General features: G+C 48.6%; 1 protein-coding gene across 3 annotated transcripts in view; it reads right to left on the bottom strand.

The window, feature by feature from the left end:
- PDCD11 (programmed cell death 11) overlaps positions 1–24,361 on the bottom strand; it is a 627,216-nt gene that overhangs the window by 442,285 nt on the left and 160,570 nt on the right. For all 3 annotated transcript variants that reach the window (XM_078643694.1, XM_078643695.1, XM_078643696.1), the window contains exons 12-14: positions 7,013–7,159; positions 1,623–1,874; positions 444–587 (exon numbers count right to left, since the gene is read on the bottom strand). In XM_078643694.1, the coding sequence (XP_078499820.1) occupies positions 444–587; positions 1,623–1,874; positions 7,013–7,159 (543 nt within the window). The remainder of the gene's footprint in view (positions 1–443; positions 588–1,622; positions 1,875–7,012; positions 7,160–24,361) is intronic.

Below are 24,361 nucleotides of genomic sequence, written 5' to 3'. Positions count from 1 at the left end.
GGTCACCACCTGAACCCCCATCTAGTAACTTTTGACTGCCTGATCTAAAATGAAAGATGTTTGAAGTGTGGTATGTCTACTAGTGCGTTGTAATTCCTTGATTACTAAGTGACAGCCGAACTATCATACACTTAAGCAATACTTCAAGTAAATAAACAAAGCCAAAACAAATTGATTTATTTTGTAATGTAAACAGTTTCTAATCTATGAAGAAAGAGACACTTAATTGTTTGCTCCAAGTTGAACCTGAATAGGGCGCTCAGGTACTCTCAAAAGCTAAATGTTGCTTTAATTATCTGCCTACATGACTAGGACAAGCATGGAACTCATATGCTGGGGGGCCTTGCAGAGTCCTATAATATCACAGTTTGGGCACTCCAAAGATTTATGGTATGTTAGAAAGGCATTCCAAGTACAATTCAGGGCCTATATTGAAGCACTACCTTGCCAATTTCACATTTCAGGGCGCGCTCCTTCATTTCAGGGCTTTGTTCTAAAGCTTCTTTAGCTGATCCTCCTGTCAGCTTCAGGGACAGCTTCATTCTCTCCTTTTCAGGTTCTGAGTTTAACACGGTTACTTTGACAACCTGTTAGGGAGGCAGAAGACAGGTCAAAAAATACTATCGAATCGGTCTGTGTTCACCTTCATTCAATTATCAGATGCAGTTGGTTTTACTTCATTCAAGGTTTTTTATATTCAACACCATATGACACCACAAATGTATTTTTGATATTATTTTAATATCAATAGGGTCAAGTGGAAGAGCTACAGCACAAAGAATTATATACAAAGTTACATTCTTATACCTGCATTTTGCAAAACTTAATACGTTTGCTGTCAAACTAATAATTTGAATCTTAAATACTAGGGTCTGCATCATGTCTATCCAAACTGAGCAAGAGGAGTAAAGTTGGTTATTGTCAAGAGTTAACCTTTAGTATCTGCAGGGTCTCAGAGTTTTCCCTGCCCCTCCAGCTAGTTAAACATTCTTATCAAATATGGTGTGACAGTGATGGGAAGAATGATGTGGTGCTGTGCTGCACATTTATTCCTATAAATGAGACTTCTTTAGATAAAATTATGAAATACCTTCGGCATATTGGCAATAGGAGGGCCCAATGTTTTGCAGGACACAAGGGAGAGTGTGTGCTGGGTATAGGTGTCAGAAGTGGGGTACCAAGAGGCCCAGAAGCATGAACCTCACTTATTTCGCAAGTCCATTCTCCTCCAAGCACGCAAAACAAGTGCGATTCATACACTCTTGCTTCATAGATAGTAAAGTTAAGCTTTGTAACCATCCGTTGAACATCATCATGAAAATACCACTCTAACCCCCTACACCCAATAATGAAAATCTCCCACCAAAACATGTTATGTATTCCAACGGGCACAGGTGAGGCGCTTACTAAGCCTTAATATGGATCCATGAACATACAGATATCCAGCACAGAAGTTCAATGGCCCCTGCCATAAGAAAGCCACATCAAAGATCCTTACAAATGCCAACCTAAACATGGAGGCTCAATGGTCCTCTGCTAAAACAGAGCATGAGCATAGATGTGTAACAATCTTTTCCAATTACACTGCTAATACTACCTGTAAAAAACTGAAAGCAGCTTACCTGGCCCTCGTAGAAGACCTTTTCTGGGAAGGGCACTGGTTCAGTGCTAAGTTCACTTTTAGGAACAAGACCTCGCACATCATTGTAGAACTGCACGAAGCAGCCAAAATCTTTCACGCGTGATATGAACCCATGCGTGCTCATGCCAGGTTTTGCACTGCTGTAGTTTGAAATAATGGGCAAGTTGGAGTCTACAAGAGTTTTCTTCAAAGTTAGAATAAGCTTCTTTGATTCCGGCAAAATTGTCAAAACCTACGTAAAGTTTTAAAACAAAATGAGGAATCAGCATTTTATGGCATTTACAGCAATACATTTTTAAAACATGTATCAGAGAATTCTTTTAACAAGGCTTTAATGAAATAACAGGAATCTGGTAACAAATATTTGTATGCTAATGGAAGATTGCTGAACCAAGATTATATGAGGAACTTTCATATACAGCTACACTTTCCCTCACCTTACATTCATTTGAGCATCAGCCCTGAGGCCAGAGTTGAAAAGGAAAAAAAAAAAGGCTTGTACACAAACAAACATCAATGGATGTTTGATGGTTGGAAATATGCAACCAATCTGGTTGTCTCTCACTGGACACAATCTTCACAACATGAGGAACAACCAGTGCTTGTCTGATGTGTAATACTTTATGTATAGGTTTCATTTGTTAGAAAAGTCTTAGCAAACAGATTGAGCCCACTGCTGCAGAAACAAGTTTATCTAGATCAATCTGAGTTTGCAGAGGGATGCCAGGTCCGTGACAACACAAACGAGACCTCTTCCTAGTTGCTGAAAAGACATTTGACAAGGTACAATGTAGTTACCTCAGGGAGGTAATGAGAAATACAAGCTTTGGGCCAGCTTTCCTAAGCATGGTCTGGGCGAGGGACAGTTCACCAATAAAAATGCTCTGAATGAACACCCTAGACTCAAGAGCATTATGAACCGCGAGACAGGGTGTACACTGTCTTCCCTTATTCTTTGTCCTATACCTAGAGGCATGTGCACAGATGGTTAGGGACAACTGAGTAATAAGGGGCTAGAGGTAGAACTGATTAGGCTAGCCATATGTGCTTATGACATCTTTATGTTGCCCACCTTCCTCCTTCGACAGCTGGAAGAGTTATAGCGAATATGCTCAATCTCTGGATACAAGGTGAATTTGGAAGTTCTTATTCTCAGCAAAATACTTGCTATGTTGATTGGCTTGCACCAAGAAAAGCGATTTAAATGGACCTCTTGGTTGATTAGGTGTCCAGGGATAAACATCACTACTAAAAGGATGGATCCATTTGCCACCAATTACTCATCGCTTCTCACCTCAATTAAGAGCAATCTGCAAATATGGCATGGACAATACCTCTCTTGGTTGGGCAGGTTGGCATCAGTCAAGATATCAGTAGTACAGTCAGAAGGCCTTCTTCCTCTTTAGACTGACAGTACAAGTCCCAAGAAACTACCTAGACTAACTACAAACTCTCTTTCTGAATGATATCGGAGGATTAAAAAAGAATAAGGCTGAGTAGACCACAAACCCTTGTAGTCCAGAAAAAAGGGAGAATTGGGCAACCTAAATAGGATTTCTTACCAGAGGGTAGCACGGTTGTAGTACACATTGGAATGTTATAGGGAGAAACCCAAGAAGAAGTGATGCTTCCTGGACCTCACACTTGTGGACATTCCCTTTGAGAATTCCTAGATAGAAGGATATGATGCTGGGATAAACCTTGCAGGTCTGGGTTGAGGTGAAATTATCAAAGGTACTTACAGTCTAACCATTTTACACCTCCCTCCCTCCCTTTTCTGCATTCTTATTTTGATCCAGGATTATAGCGAACAATGTTTAAGTACTTGAAGGCAAAATGCCAAAACAAATTAGGATAGAATTCTCCCATGAAAAATAGCAGCGATTTGCTTCATGCACCTAAGGCTCTAGGCTCTTCAAAACAATATCAGCTTTGCGATACAGTGGCAACTACATCGAAATGAGAGCTTCATGAACTGGAAAAAGGAACTGGGTAATTCACTTTTAGCTAAAGTCTAGGAAAACATTAGGAGAAACACAAGCAAGAGAGCAAGAAATGTCAAAGGGCAATAAAGTTACCCTGAACATTCTCAAGACTGCAGACACTTGACAGGCAGACCCTTGCTGGAGGGAATGCAGAACAATGTGGACACAGACACACATTTTGTGGCTCTTTTAGAACAAAGGGTTACTGAATGGCTGTACATTGATGACATTTTTGAAATCATGGGGCAAGATTCCCAGCTACCGCTGAGAGCGGCCCCTTGAGATGGGTAATGGATCTAAAATGGGGAACAGTGAGTAGCACGCACAAACATACCCTGCTACTACTTCTAACAGCTAAACTAGCACTGTTGACTCCTTATAATTGATTAGAACCCTGCAATGTTAAACTTGTGTCAGACAGTGGCAAGAAATTGGGATGGAAAAATTCTCACAAGACATAACAGACAGAGCAAACATTTACTGAAATGTAATTATCCCTCTTGGAACTCACCAAGGATGCTGGCTCACTCACATGCCCAAAGACTATGAGGGCCCTGCAGATTCTGCTTGGGGAGGCAATACCAGCAGTGAAAGATTCTGAGGAAGAGCTGCGTGTCACCAAACAGAGTTGAGACAGCAGCACTCAGAAGAAAGTAAGGAAGAGGCCCTGTGTGTGTGGATTTTTCAAGTTATTCTGTTTTATCTCATATGACTGTAGACAGAAACCAATAAAAACTAATGACACAAATTAATTTGGCGGAAAAGGAGAAATTGGTTGACCACAGTTAATCACATTTATTCTTGGCCTTGTGTTTTTTCCATATATATATAAAACTGTTCACCTTACCAGAGCCATGCTGATGTAACCAGAAATAGGTGCCATTTAACAACAATAAAATAAATGATCTTTTAAAATTACGTGTGATGCCTACACACACTTACAATCCAAACATACTCTTGACAATACTATTGTTAAATTAAAGATCAACTCACTTTGTATTTTGAGCCACAACCTTCTGAGCAGTTGTAAGGTAATTATTTCCCTTCTGCATAGAATGAAAAATTTCCTAGCAAACATGAACGAAAGTTTCAATACTTTTAAGGACACAGAGGCGAGGATTATGCTCTAGTTTCTTTTATTTACATTCCATCAGTCTTCAAAAATAAAACTGTAAAAAACTAGCTTTCCCAAGATGCCAAGTGAAAGGTCAACACAGTTCAAGCAATCAACAGTTCAGCATATCCATAAAGGCAGGATTCCCCTGAATAGCTTCCTCTTTCTTGACTGCGACAGGATCACTTTCACAACTTTCCGGTAGTCTGCTTTGGAACCTTCCGAAATGGCAACAATCCAGAGACGAGAACCAGGAATGTGAACAATCGGAGCTCAATCAAGAGAAACTCTTACAAACAATGCAGAACAAAAACGATAACATAGTTATGAACTTCTGTATTGAAGTCACTCACAATGAAACAGAACACAGTAATTGGTAAGAAGAAACAACCCCAAAAATAATTATGCCATACATAAGTCATGAAGACTTATTTCCAAACAAAACACCAAATACTATACATTCTTCTGGGCTTGGAGAAACAAAGGGTCTTGGGAAACTTGGGTGGGAATAATCTTCGCCTACGTGTCCTTAACAGAGCTGAAACGTTCCTTTGTGTTTACTAGGAAATGTATAATTCTGTTAGGATAGGAGGTGAGGATTTTGCGTGTTCAAAGCTTGTCCACCCCCAAAGACGTCATATCCACGACTGGCTGAAAATAGAACCGCTTGAACATAGGGTGCTGCGTTAATGTCGTCAAGAAGTGCCCCTAGAGACAGAGCTTTTGAAGCCATTGCACCTCTGACAGAATGGGCTCCAAATTGTGAGATATCAATGCCCGCTTCTTGCATGATCCAGCGGTTCCAACGAGCTACGGAAGGAGGAGTGACCACTTTGAAAGGTTTACTGCGGGATATTAACAACTGAGGCTCATCCAGCTTCATGCTTTTGTAAGCCGTAAGACAAAGTACCACATACAGCGTGGGGGCTTTGTCGAAAGTTGGATAATACATCACTTAGGAGTTTGACTTTGTATGTCTAAAGATGTGGAAGGTGACCCCCCTGTGGGGTGAAAACCCTTCCCGAGGTATCCAAGGCCTGCACTGTCCGATGTGACAGTAAGCATAAAAGCATGGCAAGTTTCGCCAACAATTCCTTGTGTGATAAGTACTTGTTCGGTTGCCAAGATCGAAAAAGGTACAAGACTTTGTTAACATTCCATAAGGTTGAGTACCTGGGTTCCAGTGGGAGTGCCAAACGTATTCCTCTTCTTATCTTACACAACAAACTGTGTTAACCTACCGGAGAACCTTGTACAGGCACGTATACTTCAGAAATGACTGACCTATAAGAATATAAGCCCAGAGAAATTCCACCACCAGTTTGAGAACCTTGGTGAAATGACAAGGTAGCTGAGGAGGATCCAAATTGAAGAGTTGCAAACTCGTACACTGGTACCGCCACCTAAACTGCCGGAATCTGCGGTGATGAGGAAAAATGGTGACCGCTAAATATGCATCCTTCAGGTTCAAACGCACCATCCAGTCGTCGGGACGAAGAAGATAGTACAAAAGATGGATATCCTCCTCCATCTTGAAATGATGACAGACCAGCCACGCATTGAACTCCCTGAGGTTGATCAATGGTCGTTGCCCACAATCTGTCTCATCCACCAAAAATATGTTGCTGAGTAACACCCGAGGGTGGAGGCAGGCCTGGATTGTAGCTACTTTTTGAAGCAGATCCGCTACCTCTCGGTCTATCAAGGTGGTCTGATTGTCTACAAAAACTGGTGCACAAGGACGGGATTCCCGTCTCAGGGTTCCGTAGAACTTTATGTGAAAACCCCTGATATAGTTTGTAGAAACCATGCATCGCAAGTTGTTCCCAATTGTGCGCGACTAGAGCTAATTTGCCTCCGGTTCAGGCAAAGAATTATCCAAAAGGAGGTATCCATCCATCCTACCAACAATGCCTTTCCATCAATTACGAGGTTCTTTTTGATTAAAAAAATAGTTTAGAGCTCCATCCACAATGCTCAATGCTTCTCCTGGCCAGATGGGCATTCTTGCTCCTCTATAGCTTGCCCTAATTGTGCATCCCTAGCAGAAAACACCACAGAAAAAGAAGGGCCAAGTATACTAAAACAAAAGACTTCATGATAAAGGTCACTCTAAAAGTAGATTAAATTATTTGAAGAGAAGATACAACAGAGGTGGTACCATAACTGTGTGGGTATCTCACTTGCCACAGAACAGAAATACAAACATATGACGTTTACCTTAAAAGAGACTTTTTTTTCCAAAACTCTTGGCTCAACTCTTTATCTTACCCGGCACTTGACTGGTTGCCCCTCGCTGTACTTTTTCTCTGGGTTTTTTATCCGCACATCTGCAAGGTGCAGGGAAGGAACCAAACCGTTCAGGTGATCAGTGATCTTTACAATGATCCCAAATGGTCTTAGAGAGGTCACTGTGCCCTGTTAAGCAAAGGAAATAATTAACAGAAATTCAAGGACTAGAGTGATGTCAGAAGAATGATGATTAAAGATATTTGAAGAGGGAAACAAAGTACACTGACATGTTTTTCTTACTTTAAGCAAAGAAAAGTTTTGTTCTGGATTACTCGCAATGTTAAGCTGGATTTAACTTCAATCAAAAATGATACAGATCTAGCATTGGTTGATTTCTAGAAATGCTTAGGATATCACAGGGCAAACTTGTTTTTTGTATGATGGCGTTACATACCTGAACTGGTACAGAGAATGGTCTTACAACACATCAGAGGTTTTGGATGAAAGTATGGAAGCCCAAAAGTAGGAGGCTCTTCAGGTGGATGAAGTATGACAAAGTAAATTTGTACAAATAGATGTCTATCCATTCAGAAAGAACTAAAAACTGTGTTCCTGATGGTCATCCAGGAGAAGAAGGTCCCTAATAGGGCCTACAGGTCTACAGTATGTAGATTCCTCTACAAGTACCAGGAGACAAAGGTCTCCACTCTCAGGTATTCTTAAAGCATTAACTTATATTAACACCAGGAATGAAACAACAGGAGCAGGTTAATCAAAGAGAATGCTTTGTTAGTAAGCAATACTATCCGCACAGGAAGCATTCTATAGCTGCCTGCTTGCTGTGCATCTTTGCGTGCCCTGTCCAATTGAGTTCACAGCTTTGCCCATAGCCGATTTCTTCCCCACTTTGTCAGTGTTCGCTTACTTTAGCCCTTAGGGGTAAAGCCAGCACATAGTTGGTGGTGTTAAAAATTGTTTCTCAATACCACTATGTGGTTCCTGCTTTCTTTCTGGGTGTGCAGGTGAGCCGATATCTCTATGCTTCTGTGGTGTGCAAGGCCCACCCCTTGCTTCTCTAAGGAAGAAGGTATGCCCAAGTAAAGGACCATCAAAATACGGAAAAAATAAACCAACTTCTTTGTTTTCTACTGCTCTGGCATTCAGGCTTGCTGGCAGTGGGCAGGATTCGCTCATACTTTGGGTCTCAGTGATTTGGAGCTCCTGTTCTTGACCCTTTTTAGTGCAAGGGGCTAACGTCCTCATTGTCATTACAAGTGGGGCAATAACAGCAGTTAATTGGCCTCAAATCCTTATTTTATAGGCCCCTGGCTTCAAATGAAGTTAAGAAATGTGGTGGAAAGTAATTGACATCCACTATTTTCATACAGACGCTTTTTACTGGCAAGAAAGACTAATTTGTTTCTTCTCTCCCTCTGCTAGGAGGTGACCCACTAATTAATACACTTCGGATCCTGGCTGCTCCTTGATCCCCTCCCATGCCCCATATCTCAAGACTCCATATGTGTCACTTCAGACACTGTAGAGAGGGGTGGAGCTAGGCTACAGCATTCAAGGGAACTGGTCAGTCTAACTTGAATTGCAGAACCCAGTAGAAAAATCTATTTTCTCAGCAGCTCTACTGACACGCTAGTACACTTTCAATCCTGGCTGCTCAATGACCCCTTCTTCTGTCTCACTTCCTTAGACTTACAATGCGCCACTATTAAGACTGGCAGTGAGAGGTAGAACTGGGTCTACACCATGCAAATGGGATTGTTACTCCCACCTTAAAAACAAACTACTGTTCTGGGAGCAATGCGACCAAATATGTGTGTGTGAAGTGCATCACATGCAGGTTGTTGGACCTTAAAGCAGGAGACCGGGAAATGTAGACGTAAAGGCCATTAAACAACTGTAATGCATCCAGTTTTACTTCCTTTGAGTGGCAACAGGAACTAGAGACAGATACTAAACTTGACATTAAATAATTTTGCTTCTAGACTGCCTAATTTAAGCAAACAAACAAATTTAGATATAAATATAACAAGCATTTGCAATGTAATAGGTCTAGCATTTGCGAGAGTTTGAGCTATTGCCATTGTAAATGAGAATGCCTTTTATTTATGTGTTTTGAAAACCTGCAATCAGTGCATAAACACACACTTTGTACTTATAGTAGTATTTGCTTACGAGAAGCAAGGCTGTCAGTAACTGTGCCGGTTTTACTGCCAGCCGTGCATTTCGCAAGCAAGGACTATAAGCACAAAGTGCATATTTACACGTGCTTGCAGGCTTTCACAATACAAAAATAAAAGGCCTTGTCGCACAAGTTACTACTTGTGTAACGATATATCTGTAAGAGACATTAGTTAGTGATAGATTCCTTACCTTAGAATATCCCCAGGCGTCAGACTGGATCCGGAATTTTTTTGCGTAGCAGTACCCTTGCGCGTCGGTAGGCGTCGTCTGCGGCTCCGTGTCCGTCGTCGGCGTCGTCGGAGTACTTAGACGCCGCCTCCGCGTGCTGACGTCAGTTCTTAGACACAGCTTTTCCACGCCAGAAGCGCTGAGCCATGTTAAAAAGCAACACTGGTGCCATTGAAACTAGGGCCCTGAAAGGGGGTAACCCTAACCCTAGATATCGGTTCGCAGAACGGGGAGGATGGGTTGGTCGGTAAGGAATCTATCACTAACTAATGTCTCTTACAGATATATCGTTACACAAGTAGTAACTTGTGCATCTGAAAGAGACACGTTAGTGATAGATTCCTTACCTTAGAATAGATACCCCAGCAATACCAACCCCGGTGGTGGGTCTGCGAACCAAAAATCACACCAGAAAGTCCTGGAGGACAGAACGGCCAAAGAAGCCATCCCTCCGGACTTGGCTGTCCAGGCAGTAGTGTCTTGCGAACGTGTGCAGCGAGGCCCACGTAGCTGCCTGACAGATGTCATGTAAGGGCACTCCCCGGCCCAAGGCAGTTGTAGTCGCCTGGCTCGGGTGGAATGAGCCCGCAATCCAACAGGGGGCTCCTTCTTAGCCAAGGAGTAACATGTCTGGATACACAACATGATCCACCAAGAAATGGTCCTCTTGTGCACTGCTTTCCCCTTTTTAGCGCCCACGTAACCAACAAAGAGTTGGTCATCCACCCGGAACAGGCGTGTGCGATCCAAGTAGAATAAGAGCGCACGTTTTGGGTCCAGACGGTGGAGCCGCTCTTCCTCTTTAGAGGGGTGCGGTGGCGAAAAGAAGGTTGGCAAGGTGATGGACTGCCCGATGTGGAAGGCTGTGACAACCTTGGGCAGGAAAGATGGCTTAGTACGCAACACAACCTTGTCCGGATGGACAGAAAGGAAAGGAGGAGTACAAGAAAGGGCCTGGAGCTCACTCACTCTCCTGGCAGAGGTGATGGCAACCAGGAAAGCAGTCTTCAGAGTAAGAAGGCGGAGAGGACAGTTGTGAAGTGGCTCAAAAGGGAGCGCACATCAGAAAAGTAAGAACAAGGTTCAAGTCCCACTGAGGCATCACAAACCGAACAGGAGGGAACGTGTGTGTGATGCCCTTAAGAAATCTATTTACAATGGGGGACTTGAACAAAGAAGGTTGATCAGGCAGCCTCAGAAAGGCTGAAAGGGCAGAAAGGTAGCCCTTGATAGTGCCCAGAGCAGAGCCCTGCTGGGCAAGAGAAAGAAGGAAGAGAAGAACTTCAGAGAGAGGGGCAGCAAGAGGATCCACAGCCTTTGCTGTGCACCATGCCACAAATCTGTTCCACCTGCAGGCGTATACCGACTTTGTGGAGGGACGCTTGGCTGCCAGAATGACGTTACAGACTTCAGGAGGCAAGTCAAATGGCCTCAACTGTCGCCGCTCAATCTCCAAGCATGGAGGTGTAAATGTAAATGTAAATTGATAGTTGTATAGCGCACTACTCACCCACAAGTGTCTCAAGGCGCTTGTACGAATACCGCTGTGGAACCCATCCTGGCTTTCCCTGTGAGGTGTCCACTCCTGGGCACCCCCAAGGTGGAGGCCAGGCATCTTTAGCGTTGTGGGGGCCGTTGTGGAGATTAAGCAAGCTATTGCCCAGAGTTGCAGAGTGGGACTCCATGATTGGAATAGGCACCGAGGCGAGAATTATCAGGTCCATGGAATTTTGAGCCCAAGACCCGCCGAGGCGGGGAATTGAACCCTGGTCCCGGGCTAGACCTCTGCATCAGGGTCTGCCGCTCTAACCATTGACCACCTGCAGGCGTATACCGATTTTGTGGAGGGCTGCCAGAATCACATCACAGACTTCAGGAGGCAAGTCAAATGTCCTCAACTGTCGCCGCTCAATCTCCAAGCATGGAGGTGGAGACTGGACAGGTTCGGGTGGAGGACCGTCCCCTGTTGCTGCAACAGAAGGTCCTCCTGAAGAGGCAGACGAACCGGGGGATCGACTGACATACTGAGTAGCTCTGGATACCAGTACCTTCGTGCCCAGTCCGGAGCCACAAGGATGACTTGGGCCCGATCGCGCTTGATCTTCTTCAGCACTCTGGGCAGAAGTGGTATAGGCGGAAAGGCGTACAATAGACCGCAACTCCACTCGCGACGAAAAGCATCTCCGAGCGAGTGCCGCCTTGGAAATTCCAAGGCGCAGAACTGATGACATTGCGCGTTCTCTTCGGTGGCGAATAGATCTAACCAAGGCTCTCCCCATTGCCGATAGAGGCCTTGCGCCACGACCGAGTTCAGACGCCATTCGTGATCCATCATGCAACGACGGCTGAGCTCGTCCGCCCTGGCGTTCAGAGAACCTGCCAGGTGTTGAGCCACCAGGGTCACGCCCTGGCGTTCCAGCCATTGCCAGAGGCGCAGAGCCTTCTGGCAAAGGGTCCACGACCCCACCCCGCCCTGTTTGTTGCAGTCCCACATGGCGGTGGTGTTGTCCGTGAACACCTGCACTACACTCCCCCGGACAGAGGGGAGGAATGCCTTTAGTGCTAGACGAATCGCCCGTAACTCCAACAGGTTGATGTGGAGCCGGGCCTCCGCCGGAGACCAGAGGCCCCTGATCTCCGCCTCTCCCATGTGGCCTCCCCAGCCTTGGAGGGACGCGTCCATCACAACTACGTGCTCCGGTTGGGGAAGGGAGAGGGATCTGCTGCGGACCCAATCGCGGTCTGTGAGCCACCACTGCAGCTGTCTCACAGTGCCCTCCGAGATCAGGACGTGGTCGGACAGGTTGCCCTGATGCTGGGCTCACTGATACTTCAGGTCCCTATGCAGAGCCCGCATCCGCCACCTGGCGTGATGCACCAGTAGGATGCAGGAGGTCATCAGCCCCAGAAGCCGCAGCGTCAACCTGACCGAGACCTGGGAAAACGGCTGACAGATGGGAATCAGAGCCCGAATATCCCAGACCCGCTGTTCGGGTGGATAAACCCAAAACCGCGCCAAGTCGAGAACCGCTCCGATGAAAAGGAGCTTCTGAGAGGGGCACAGGTGTGACTTTGGCACATTGATGGAGAACCCCAGCTGGTGCAGGAGATCTGCCGTAGTCTGGAGGTGGCTGACGACGGTCTGGGGCGAGCCCGCCTTCAACAACCAGTCGTCGAGGTAGGGGAAGACTGAAACCCCTAACCTGCGCAGATGAGCTGCGACCACCGCCATCACCTTTGTGAACATCCGTGGGACGCTGGTAAGGCCGAAGGGGAGCACGGTATACTGAAAGTGCTCGTGGCCAACCATGAACCGCAGGTAGCGCCGGTGGGCCGGCAGGACGGGGAAGTGGAAATAAGCGTCCTGCAAGTCCAACGCTACCATCCAGTCTCCTGGGTCCAGGGCAGCTAAGACCTGAGCCAGTGTCAGCATTTTGAACTTCTCCTTCCTTAGGTCCAAGATAGGGCGTAGGCCCCCTTTGCTCTTCTTGGGTACCAGAAAGTAGTGGGAGTAGCAACCACACCTTACTTCTGGCCCAGGAACACGCTCGATGGCCCCCTTGGCCAAGAGGGCCGTAACTTCCTCCTGCAGAGGTCGCAAATGATCCCCCGATACACGGTGGTTCTGCGGTGGCATGGCTGGAGGAGTCGCCTCGAAGGGGAGGGAGTAGCCCCTTCGGAACGATCTGCAGCACCCACCTGTCCGACGTGACAGTGCGCCAGTGGAGGAGGTGATGGCGAACCCTGCCCCCCACTGGTGTCTCATGGGCCTGAAAGCACGGACTAGGAGGGTTTTGAGGCGGATGCTGCGGGGGAAAGTGTGGACTGACCTCGCCGTTGACCCCGACCGCCGCCACGGCGGTTTCCAAGGCCGCCATCGCGTTGGGTATTACCCTGCGGAGCGTGGCTGGCAGCACGTGTGGGTACACCCCTTCTGTGGCCACGAAAGGAGTGAAAGGCAGCCGGTTGCTGGCGCGGGGCCGAGAGGCCCAAGGACTTGGCCGTAGCCCTGGAGTCCTTAAAGCGCTCAAGAGCATGGTCTGCCTTGTCGCCAAAAAGGCGACGGCCATCAAACGGCATGTCCATCAGTGTGTTTTGGACATCGGCCGAAAAGTTGGCGGACCTCAACCAGGCGTGGCGTCCACCGTCGTTGCCATCGCTCTACCTAGTGAGTCGGTGGTATCCAGCCCACACCGGATAGAATATTTGGCTGCATCCCGGCCCTCCACAAGGGCTTGGCCGAGTTTGGCCCGTACCTCCAACGGACCATCTTACTGCTCGTACCTCTTGGATTCACTGTCCGGCGGAGCCAACGGGAATGCGGTCTGGGAATTGGAGGCCTGGATGACCAGGCTCTCGGGGGTGGGGTGGGTGGACAGGAAACATGGGTTGCCCGGGGGCGGGCGGTGGCGTCTGGCCGCGTTCCTATCTACGGGTGAACCCGTAGCGGGCTTGGACCAAGTGCCCACAAGAACGTCGGTTAAGGCCTCGTTAAACGGCAGCAGAGGCTCGGCTGAGCATGACTGCGGCTTAAGGACCTCGGTGAGGAGGTTAGTCCTCACGGCCGCGACGGGGAGCTCAAGGCCCAAGGCCTTGGCTGCCCTCATCAACACCACACTATAGGTTGCCCCCTCCTCCGTAGCCACGGTAGGAGGCGAGACAAAGCCAGTGTCAGGCGCGGTGTCTATACCACTGGCCTCCCCAAGTTCACCTGCCCAGTCCTCTTGAGACTGGCATTCACGTGCCAGAGGGTCCTCAGACCCCTCCCAATCCTCCTCATCACCCATCTCCTGGTACTCAGGGTTAGCAAAGGATGGGGCCGGTTCATGGAAAGTAAACTCTCCGAACGGCGTCTGAAGCGGCGCCGCTTCGGCGCCGGAACCGGGTCGAGGGAGGTCATTAAATCCACCGGCGACGACCCGGATCCGGAACCAGCGGGGCCCTGCGGTGCTGGGCCGGAAGGTGCCTGCGGCGCCGGCGGCGTCAGAGCCGAAGCACCCGACGGCGTCGGGATCGAAGCCCCCAACCCGCTAGGACCCCCAGACGGGACCGCTGGGCCCGAAGACGCCGCAGAGCCCGGAGGAGGAGAGAGGGACCTCATGGCCATGAGGAACCGCTCGATCTCCTCCGGCGCCGCGTCAGGCCCAGGGACCGGAGGGTATGAAACCGGACGCGGCGCCTGCGACTCCGACGGAGCCGCGTGGGCGGTGCCACTGGAACTCCCAGCCGCGTCGGAGGGAGTCGGAAGAGCGATGACGTCTCTTCGACTTCTTGTGCTTACCGAACGACTTCGACCCTGAGGAGTGATGTCGACTACCGGAGCTATGATGGCTCCGCTCCCGCGACCGGTCCCTCGACCTCCGTCCGGACCGGGACCTCTCTTGGCGCAGGGCCGACTGCCGGAGTTCGAGCCGCTTACGGGACCGCTTCCGTCTAGCCTTCGAAGTTAGGGCCCGGCAGTCGGAACAGACCTTGTCGTCGTGGTCGACGCAGAGACAGTGGAGACACCGACGGTGAGGGTCCGTGACCGACATCAGCCGGTCGCAATCCTCACAGGGCTTAAAACCAGGCATCCCTACCGGCACCGTTTCGGAGTCGAAGACTCGAAAAAGGACGATCAAAAAAGTTTTAGTCAAAAAGTGACTAAGGTACCACTTTTTCCGGATCTGCGCTGCTGGCACGGAAAAAAGAAGAACTGACGTCAGCACGCGGAGGCGGCGTCCAAGTACTCCGACGACGGACGCGGAGCCGCAGACGACGCCTACCGACGCGCAAGGGTACTGCTATGCAAACAATTTCCGGATCCAGTCTGACGCCTGGGGATATTCTAAGGTAAGGAATCGATCACTAACGTGTCTCTTTCAGATATTTACAATGCCAATAGCTCAAACTCTCACAAATGTGAGACCTATTGCATTGAAAATGCTTGTTGTGTAATATGTGTCTGGATGCAATGATAGAATAATAGAAATCTCAGACAGATACACTCAAATAGTCATTGCTTTGATTTACGAGAAAGTCAACGTCAAATGGCTAAATTGTCCCTGTTTCAATGTAAGTCAAAGCGAAAAATAAATCCCCCGTGTTTTCGCTGTTTCGTATTGTTGGCATGCACGGTGTTGCCCCCCTTCCCCCTAAATATGCCTCTTTCCTGTGGAGGGTGAGTTTCCACACGCTGCCCCCTCTGCGTCCTTCCTGAACAGTCAAGGAAGAGTCAGCAGCTGCAGGCTAAGCTGGTCATAGCTTTCACTTTCTCTGGAATAGAAACTTAACTCAATACACTGTGGGACGCAAAGATAGGGAGAAGACGAGGGTGGACACTGGAGCACCGGAGGAACAGCAGACAAACACATCGCCGTACAACAGAGTCAGGTAGGAATGGAGAGAAGGCTGCCCTGGGGGCCAGCATGGGATACCAGCAGGAGCAGAGTCGATAATAACCACAGCTCGTTTTGTCTGTCAGGTTTCACAATTGCCAACACAAAAGACGTACGATTTACCAGTCTCTGAAATCTATTTACAAGCCCCTTGCGCCGCGATAGGTCACTTTTTCCAATATTAAAAGTGACGCACCGGCGGCGCAAGGGGCTTGTAAATAAGTTCCTTAGAGTTTCATTTTGCCAGGTTCAAATTCTTAATTTAGTAGTGGTGTAAAATAATGTAAATGGAACTGAAGCAGATTTTACTCACTCCTCCACGTTACCTGCGCATGGGAAACCAAGAAAGCCCCTCCAGCATAGGGGAGGACGGGGCAGTGCTACAGAGTGGTCCAGCTTCAGTACAAACATCCAGGCAGTGGGCCTCTGGAGTGCATGGGCAGTGGCGCCAGGTAGCTCCGTTTCAATTTTGACACCTTCATATCCGTGCAATCATCGAGTGTGCTCAAAAACACAGAATAACTCGGTCCTTGTTTTTTTGCATTAAAAACTAGCGCCGGGACACTCCTTGGAGCATCTGAGCGCTGTACAAATCCTATTCTTCGTCATCATCAAATGTAAAAACATTTGCCTCAAATTGCTCTCTTATTTATGTCATCCGTGGGAAATGCGTGTGACGTGATCTCTCAGTCACTGGTAAACTGTGCCTCTGGCCAGTGAGCAAAACACCGGAGTACAGGGAAGGACAAACAGGCCGGAAGACAGTGACGGATAGCTTCTGAGCAAGAGACTAGGCTCTGAAGCAGAGGAAAGCACAGCACACCAGGACTTGTGTTCGAGCGACATGATGTTTGCTACCTTTTCCCTGGTAAATACCATATTTTAGGTTTCCACAGTAAAAGTTCTCTAGACCCGCTGACATACCAACAGAAAGATGAGGTGCGGACAAGTTATCAGAAAACAGGCGGCTTGCAGTTCTCAGTTGCTGGAACACCTGAAGCGAGGCCGTCTGACAGATTATGGGTGAGCGGACACACCGTTAGTGCACCAGAGACCCAAAGGAGTGCACGAGGACCCTCCGTGAGAGCGCAGACAGACCACTGTCAGGTGCTGTCAGAAAGTAGTCGTCTCGTGCCTCAGAGATCCCAGTCTGACTCTGAATGAGACTAGGCACCTCGCGGTCACTAGCACGAGCTGACTGACAGCCCAGCAGCGAGGTATCAGCAGGCCCGGCGTAGGGCGGGCCCTGGGGAGTGTCGAGCACCCCCGGCTCTTGATTGGCCCCCGACCTCCCGTCACGCCTGGGCTCGGCAGAGTGGAGGTTGGACGGCCCCGGACAGAGAGCAATGTGCGCTGAGCCTCCAGCCCCGGGGTCCAGGAGAAAACTTGTGTCTAGAGGACTGGAAGAGGTGACAGCACCCCAGGGGGCGGGACATGCGTGGAGCCCCCATGCCGAACCCCTCTGAAGCCACAGGTGTGTGTTGACTGGTGAGAAGAGCGTCTACCGTATTGTTGTATGTTAAAAATGTTGGTACATGGTCCGTTTCCAAAAAGAGCTGCTCATTGCTATACCTTCTAATTGCCACAAGATGGCACTGCACACTAAAAATAAAAATAAACTACTAACTAAACAAGCGCGAGACTCAGCAGCAGGGGAGGGGGCATGCGCGATTTCCTAGCGGGAGTGTGCGACCATATGACACCACCATAAGGCGCTGCGCGCTCCCGCTAGGAAATCGCCACACGTACACGCATTGCCATTGTAAGCAATGCAACGCATGCACGTGTTTGCTGGGAAAGCTGTGCCGATGGCAATAGGTCTCTCTCTATGCAGCGCATGCGCACTGCGTAGGTGAGACCTAAAAAGCACTCAAACTGTACACAAGCATAACAAAAGAATGCAAACTCCAACTGCACACCCAAACATCAAGGATTTATATTCCTCCAATAACACATACCAGTGTAGGAGAATCATTCTATGGAAAATAAAATCAGTCCTCAATGCAAATCTTTCTAGATTTGCAAAACGGAAATGGGAATCCCAGTACTTCCATGAACTTAAATTGCATTACCAAGAAAAAATTGTAGCTATATAAAAAAGCAGTACAGGAGATGTTTTTTAAATAATTAATAAAAAATATTTAAATGTCCCAAATTCAGCCCCTTGCCCTTCCACCCAAGAATTTTGTAATAATTGGTCTAATTTTTCTATCAATCAATCATTTGTAAAGCGCACTACATACCCACAAGGGTCTCAAGGTGCTTGGGGGGGGGGGGGGGGGGGGGATGGGGGGGGGGGTCCGGGTGCTACTGATCGATTGATCGAACAGCCAGGTCTTGAGTATCCTCCTGAAGGTCAGCATGTCTTGGGTCTGTCGTTGGCTCAGTGGGAGGGTGTTCCATGTAGAAGGAGAGCCGTCTGTTGAGGTAGGCTGGGCCTGTCTTGAGGAGCTTGAAGGATATCCTCTTGTTGAAGGGGAGCCAGGGCAGGTTTCTCAGGTGGGGGGGTGATGTGGCCGTGGCGTGGTACGTCGAGGATCAGTCGTGCCGAGGCGTTTTGGATGCGTTGTAGTCGAGCTTGGTTGGGGCTTCCGCTTAGAGGGCGTTTCAGTAGTCGACTCTGCTGCTGACAAGGGCCTGGTGACTGTCTTTCTTGTATCTGTCGGGATCCATCTGTAGATCTTGCGGAGCATGCAGAGGGTGTTGAAGCAGGAGGAGGAGACGGCGTTGACTTACTTGGTCATTGAGAGCGTTGAGTCGCGGATGATTCCCAGGTTGCGTGCGTGGTCGGTGGCTGTCAGGGCTGTCCCCAGTGCCGTCGGCCACCAGGAGTCCCTTGAATTTGTGCCTCCAAATACAAAACGCAAACCAACTTGCGCATTCTGAATCGCCACAGTTGCTCTTGGAATTCTTCTTCCAATTCCATATTATTTTATAGCCATACTTTAGATACTCAACATAATTTTATGAAAAGCTGCAAATCCAGTCCAATCCCCAAGATGCTTCATTTAGAAATTCATGGAATATCCAAAGATATTCTTCAGATCATTGACCTTTCCTTGAAATCAGGCTTAGAGACCAAATAACTCAAATTAGGGATTGTAAAAACTTGACCAAAAAAAGAAGAAAGACAAAAAGAACAAACTTAAATTCTTGAATTCAGAGTTTGTAGACTTTATACTCTTCCAGAGAGGTCTTAAACTCTCAAAAGTATAGTACCTAGGCAGCAATTCTCCTTTTTTGAGGAACATCTAGTCTTTGATGATGACCTTTCAACCCAATAAAAGTACAGTAAATGCATTAGTTGCTTCAGTTGATGACCTTCGAATGGCTGCTGACTCAAAAAATACAAATGCCTTGTTTTACCGGACCTGTTGGGAGATTTCGATACCTACTTAATATCTATGTCCAACCTTTGGCCTAATGAGAAGTTTTGGACAACATTTACTTGAAAAGTCAATCCTCAGAAAGCGGAGGTCCTAGTAGTGGGAAATGAATTTAATCACCTTTATGGCCAACCGAAATAGGTCCCTTCCTCAATCCAACCTTTTGTTAAGAGCCTGGGAGTCCATATAGATAATAAATTAAAGATACTTCGATCTCTGCAGTTGTCCTTTCAGACACTTTTTATATGCCCAAATGTACACCTATTCTCCCTCCTTCTCGCTTGTAAGGGAAGGAAATCTGAAATAGCTGTTACAATTGGTTCAAGATTAATTATTGCAATGGTCTGTATCGAGGAATTAATAAACAATTAAGCTTTTGGTACAAAGACTTTAATCAATTCAAAGTCAAGCTGCGAGAAGCGCCTTATCAGCACCCGCTTCTCTACTGCAAACCAATCAGCACTGCACTGGCTACCTTTCTGTAGTAATATTCAATTCAAGCTAGATTGCCTAGTTCATACATTCAATCAACCTTATTAAACAATTTGGTTTCCCCCATTTCGGTAAGACCTCATGGTTAAGAAACAATTTTTCAGTGCTGGTACTCCGTCTCAAATGCGTTGCCAATGGAACTTTACTCTGCCTTGGTCTTCTTTTATGCCAGAGACCTTCAAGGAAATATAGTCCTCTATACATACTGTAACATACCATCTGCACAACCATTTACAGATGACACAATAGGCTCACTGCAGCATTTAGCCGCGTTAGAAGCTTTATCCTCCACAAGATTTGAACAAGAGATTTATAATTCAAATTCCACTACCCATAGCAACGGAACAGTAAGAACCTTTATAACAACTTCTTAGGGGGAGAAGAAACTGACAATTCTATTTCAGCATTTCCAGGTACTGAAACCATGGGTATAAACAGGAGAACTTTGAACTATGGTGGGAACAATGCTTATTCAACCCATTAAATCTCACAATCAGCTGTTTGCAACAGACACTCAGACAAGCTAGTCATTTCATCATGTTTAACTCTACACCTAAGTCAAGAAATAAAGATAGAATTCATTTTATACCAGCAAAATGTGAATACGATACGACCCAAGCCCCTAATTACACACAATTAAAAAGGTTATGTTATAGCATTTCAGACTGCTGCTGGGGGCTATGCCGATTGTTAAAAAAGCCATGCGCTCAAAGAGTCCAGAGCCGCAGGGGAGGTGTGAGAAAGTGCCATCTTTCTTGCCTTGGTATGCCCCCACTTTTTTCTGAACTGCTGATGTGCTTTGACTGAGTGTGACCTGGTTTCCTGCCAACCAGGTACCCAGGGCCTGTATTTCTTCCCTAAAACTGTGTTGAAACTAAAACCCAATTGGCATTTCTGGCCACCTATCAGCCCCTAGTAAATGGTACCCTAAACACCCAGGGCATGGTGACCAGATAAGACCCCTGAGGACTGCAGAACGTATTATGCCACCCTCAGGGGCCATGTACCCTGACACCCACACACTGCCTTTGCAGGCTGAGTGTCGAAGTACAGAACTAAACAAAGAGGCGACATGGCACACATCCCTGTGTGCCATGCCCACAGAACCCACTGCCCTGGCATACTTCAGTCACCCCTCTAGCTGGGTGCCCTATGCCAGAGGTGTGGGCACAGGTGCATGAGCCCTGTGCCCCTACAGCACACAGGCCATTCCTGGACACTAAGTGCAGTGATGCCATTGAGAGTATATGGTGCTGGGAGGTTGTCATTACGAACTCCACAGCACCATAATGGCTACACTGAAGACTGATAAGTTTGGTATCAAACTTCTCAGCACATTAAACCCGCACTGATGCCAGTATGGGATTTAATGTAACATGCACGAGAGAGCATCTCAGAAATGTCCTCCAAAACCCGAACTTACAATCCACGTCTGGGCTGAGTGGCTGCAGAGGCTGCCACACAGCAGACATGTTGCTGGACCCCTGGGGGGAGAGCCCCCGCTCTCCTGGGCCTGCAACAATGCACATCCTGGGCGAGGTGCTAGGTCTCCTCCCCCAGGATGGGCAGGGGGAAGCTTCAAAGGCATGCCCGCTCTGTGTACTTCTCCAGACCATTTGCTGTACCTAGCAACTGGCTCCCACCAGTTCTGACCCCCACTCGGGCAGGAAAACTGGCGGGAAAAACTGCGTCAGGAAGGGGGGGGTGCCAGCCTATGCCAACCCCACCCCTCAGGTGGGGGAGATGAGGTGAAGCACGACCCAGGGCTCCGGCCATCTTGAAGATGGGGAGCCCTGTCAAATCACAGCTAGGCTCCTGCCCCCCTCCCACAGGAGAGGAGCAGGCTAGGTGGTGTACCCACCCCATGACGGGGACGTATTGGTCCCTGCCCTTGCCCTACCTGTAACGCCCCTAAATTCGGTATTTAGGGGCTCCCTGAACCTTTCTTCCTCAGATCCCGATACCAAAAGAAGAAAGAAGATCAAAAAGAAGACCCGCCGAGCAGCTGCTAACAACAGGACGACAACACTACCGGCCTGTCGATCCAGGAACCTGCTCCTGCCTAAATCCCGGCGACTCCTGCAGACAGCAACCTTGGGACACCCAGAGGACCTGCTTGCCTTGACCCTCTTAAAGACTGGGACTCCCATCAGCAGAGGCTCTGCTGCAACAACCCCCCCTGGTGCCAGCCAAGAAGCTCTGGACCAGCCTACTCTGCACCCGCCGAGCCCGGCCCGTGCGATCAAAGACCACGAGGACGTTCCACCGTTGATGGGACCCGAAGTCCAATGCCCAAAGATCCTCCTCGACGAGCCAGACTCACAAGTTACTTACCTTCAGTAACGATATATCTGTAAGAAACAGTAGTTAGTGTTAGATTCCTTAAATTAGAATATCCCAGGCGTCAGACTGGATCCGAAAAGTTTGGCGTAGCAGTACCCCTGCGCGTCGGTAGGTGTCTTCTGCCGCTCCGCGTCCGTCGTCGGCATCGTTGGCGCCGGGATGACGCCGGAGTACTTAGACGCCGCCCTCGCGCGCTGACGTCAGTTCTTATACACAGCTTTTACGCGCCAGAAACGCAGAGCCATGACAAAAACCGACACTGGTACCATGAAACTAGGGCCCTCCAAGGGATAAACCTTAACCCTAGATATCGGTTCGCAGAACGGGGAGGATGGGTGGGGCGGTAAGGAATCTAACACCAACTACTGTTTCTTACAGATATATCGTTACCGAAGGTAAGTAACTTGTGCATCTGAAAGAAAAAGGTTAGTGTTAGATTCCTTACCTTAGAATAGATACCCCAGCAATACCAACCCCGGTGGTGGGTCTGCAAGCCAATGATCACACCAGAAACTCCTGGAGAACGGAACGGCCAAAGAAGCCATTTCTCCGGACTTGACTGTCCAGGCAGTAGTGTCTAGCAAATGTGTGCAGCGAGGCCCACTTAGCTGCCTGACAGATGTCCTGCAGGGGGACTTCCCGGACCCAGGGCAGTAGTAGCCACCGTGGCCCGAGTGGAATGGGCCCTCAGCCCAACAGGAGGCTCCTTTTTCGCAAAGGAGTAGCAAACCTTGATGCACAAGATGACCCACCGAGAGATGGTCCGTTTGTGCACCTCCCCGTCCTTTCTTAGCGCCCATGTAACCAACAAAGAGCTGGTCATCCACCCGGAACTGGCGTGTGCGGTCCAGATAGAATGAGAGCGCACGTTTTGGGTCCAGACGGTGGAGCCTCTCTTCCTCCTTCGAGGGCAGCGGAGGCGGAAAGAAGGTGGGCAAGGTGATGAACTGCCCGATGTGTAAGGCTGTGACTACCTTGGGCAGGAAAGAGGGACGCGTCCGCAAGACAACCTTGTCCGGATAGACAGAAAGGAAAGGAGGTTTAGAAGAAAGAGCCTGGAGCTCACTCACTCTCCTGGCAGAGGTGATGGCAACCAGGAAAGCAGTCTTAAGAGTTAGAAGACGAAGAGGGCAATTGTGAAGTGGTTCGAAAGGAGCGCACATCAAATAAGTCGGAACAAGGTTCAAGTCCCACTGAGGCATCACGAAAGGAACAGGAGGAAACATGTGAGTGATGCCCTTCAAGAATCTATTTACAACAGGTGACTTGAAAAGAGAAGGTTGATCAGGGAGCCTTAAGACGGCCGAAATGGCAGAGAGGTATCCCTTGATAGTGCCCAGAGCAGAGTCCTTTCGTTGCAAGAGAAAGAAGAAAGAGGAGAACCTCTGAAAGGGGGCGGAAAGAGGATACACAGCCTTTGCTGTGCACCATGCCACAAATGTATTCCACCTGCAGGCGTATAGCGATTTTGTGAAGGGCTGCCAGAATCACATCACAGACTTCAGGAGGCAAGTCAAATGTCCTCAACTGTCGCCGCTCAATCTCCAAGCATGGAGGTGGAGACTGGACAGGTTCGGGTGGAGGACCGTCCCCTGCTGCTGCGACAGAAGGTCCTCCTGAAGAGACAGGCGAATCGGGGGATCGACTGACATGCTGAGCAGCTCGGGATACCAGTATCTTCGTGCCCAGTCCGGAGCAAGGATGACTTGGGCCCGGTCACACCTGATCTTCAGCACTCTGGGCAGAAATGGTATAGGCGGAAAGGCGTACAACAGACCGCAGCTCCACTTGCGACGAAAAGCGTCTCCGAGCAAGTGCCGCCTTTGAAATTCCAACGCGCAGAACTGAAGACATTGCACGTTCTCTTCTGTGGCGAATAGATCTAACCAAGGCTCTCCCCACTGCTGAAAGAGGCCTCGCGCCACGTCCGAGTTCAGACGCCATCCGTGATCCATCATGCACAGACGGCTGAGTTCGTCCGCCCTGGCGTTCAGGGAACCCGCCAGGTGTTGAACCACCAGGCCACACCCTGGTGTTCCAGCCATTGCCAGAGGCGCAGAGCCTCCTGACAAAGGGTCCACGACCCCACCCGCCCTGTTTGTTGCAGTACCACATGGCGGTGGTGTTGTCCGTGAACACCTGCACTACACTCCCCCGGACAGAGGGGAGGAATGCTTTCAGTGCAAGACGGATCGCCCACATCTCCAGAAGGTTGATATGGAGCCGGGACTCCGCCGAAGACCAGAGGCCTCTGATCTCCACCTCTCCCATGTGGCCGCCCCAGCCCAGGAGGGACGCATCCGTCAAGATTACATGCTCCGGTTGGGGTAGGGAGAGGGATCTAATGCTGACCCAATTGCGGT

Source organism: Lissotriton helveticus, chromosome 5_1 (assembly GCF_964261635.1).
Source record: "Lissotriton helveticus chromosome 5_1, aLisHel1.1, whole genome shotgun sequence".
Lineage (NCBI taxonomy): Eukaryota > Metazoa > Chordata > Amphibia > Caudata > Salamandridae > Lissotriton > Lissotriton helveticus.
Note: the sequence above shows the minus strand (reverse complement) of the source record. Positions and strands in the feature narration are given on the sequence as shown.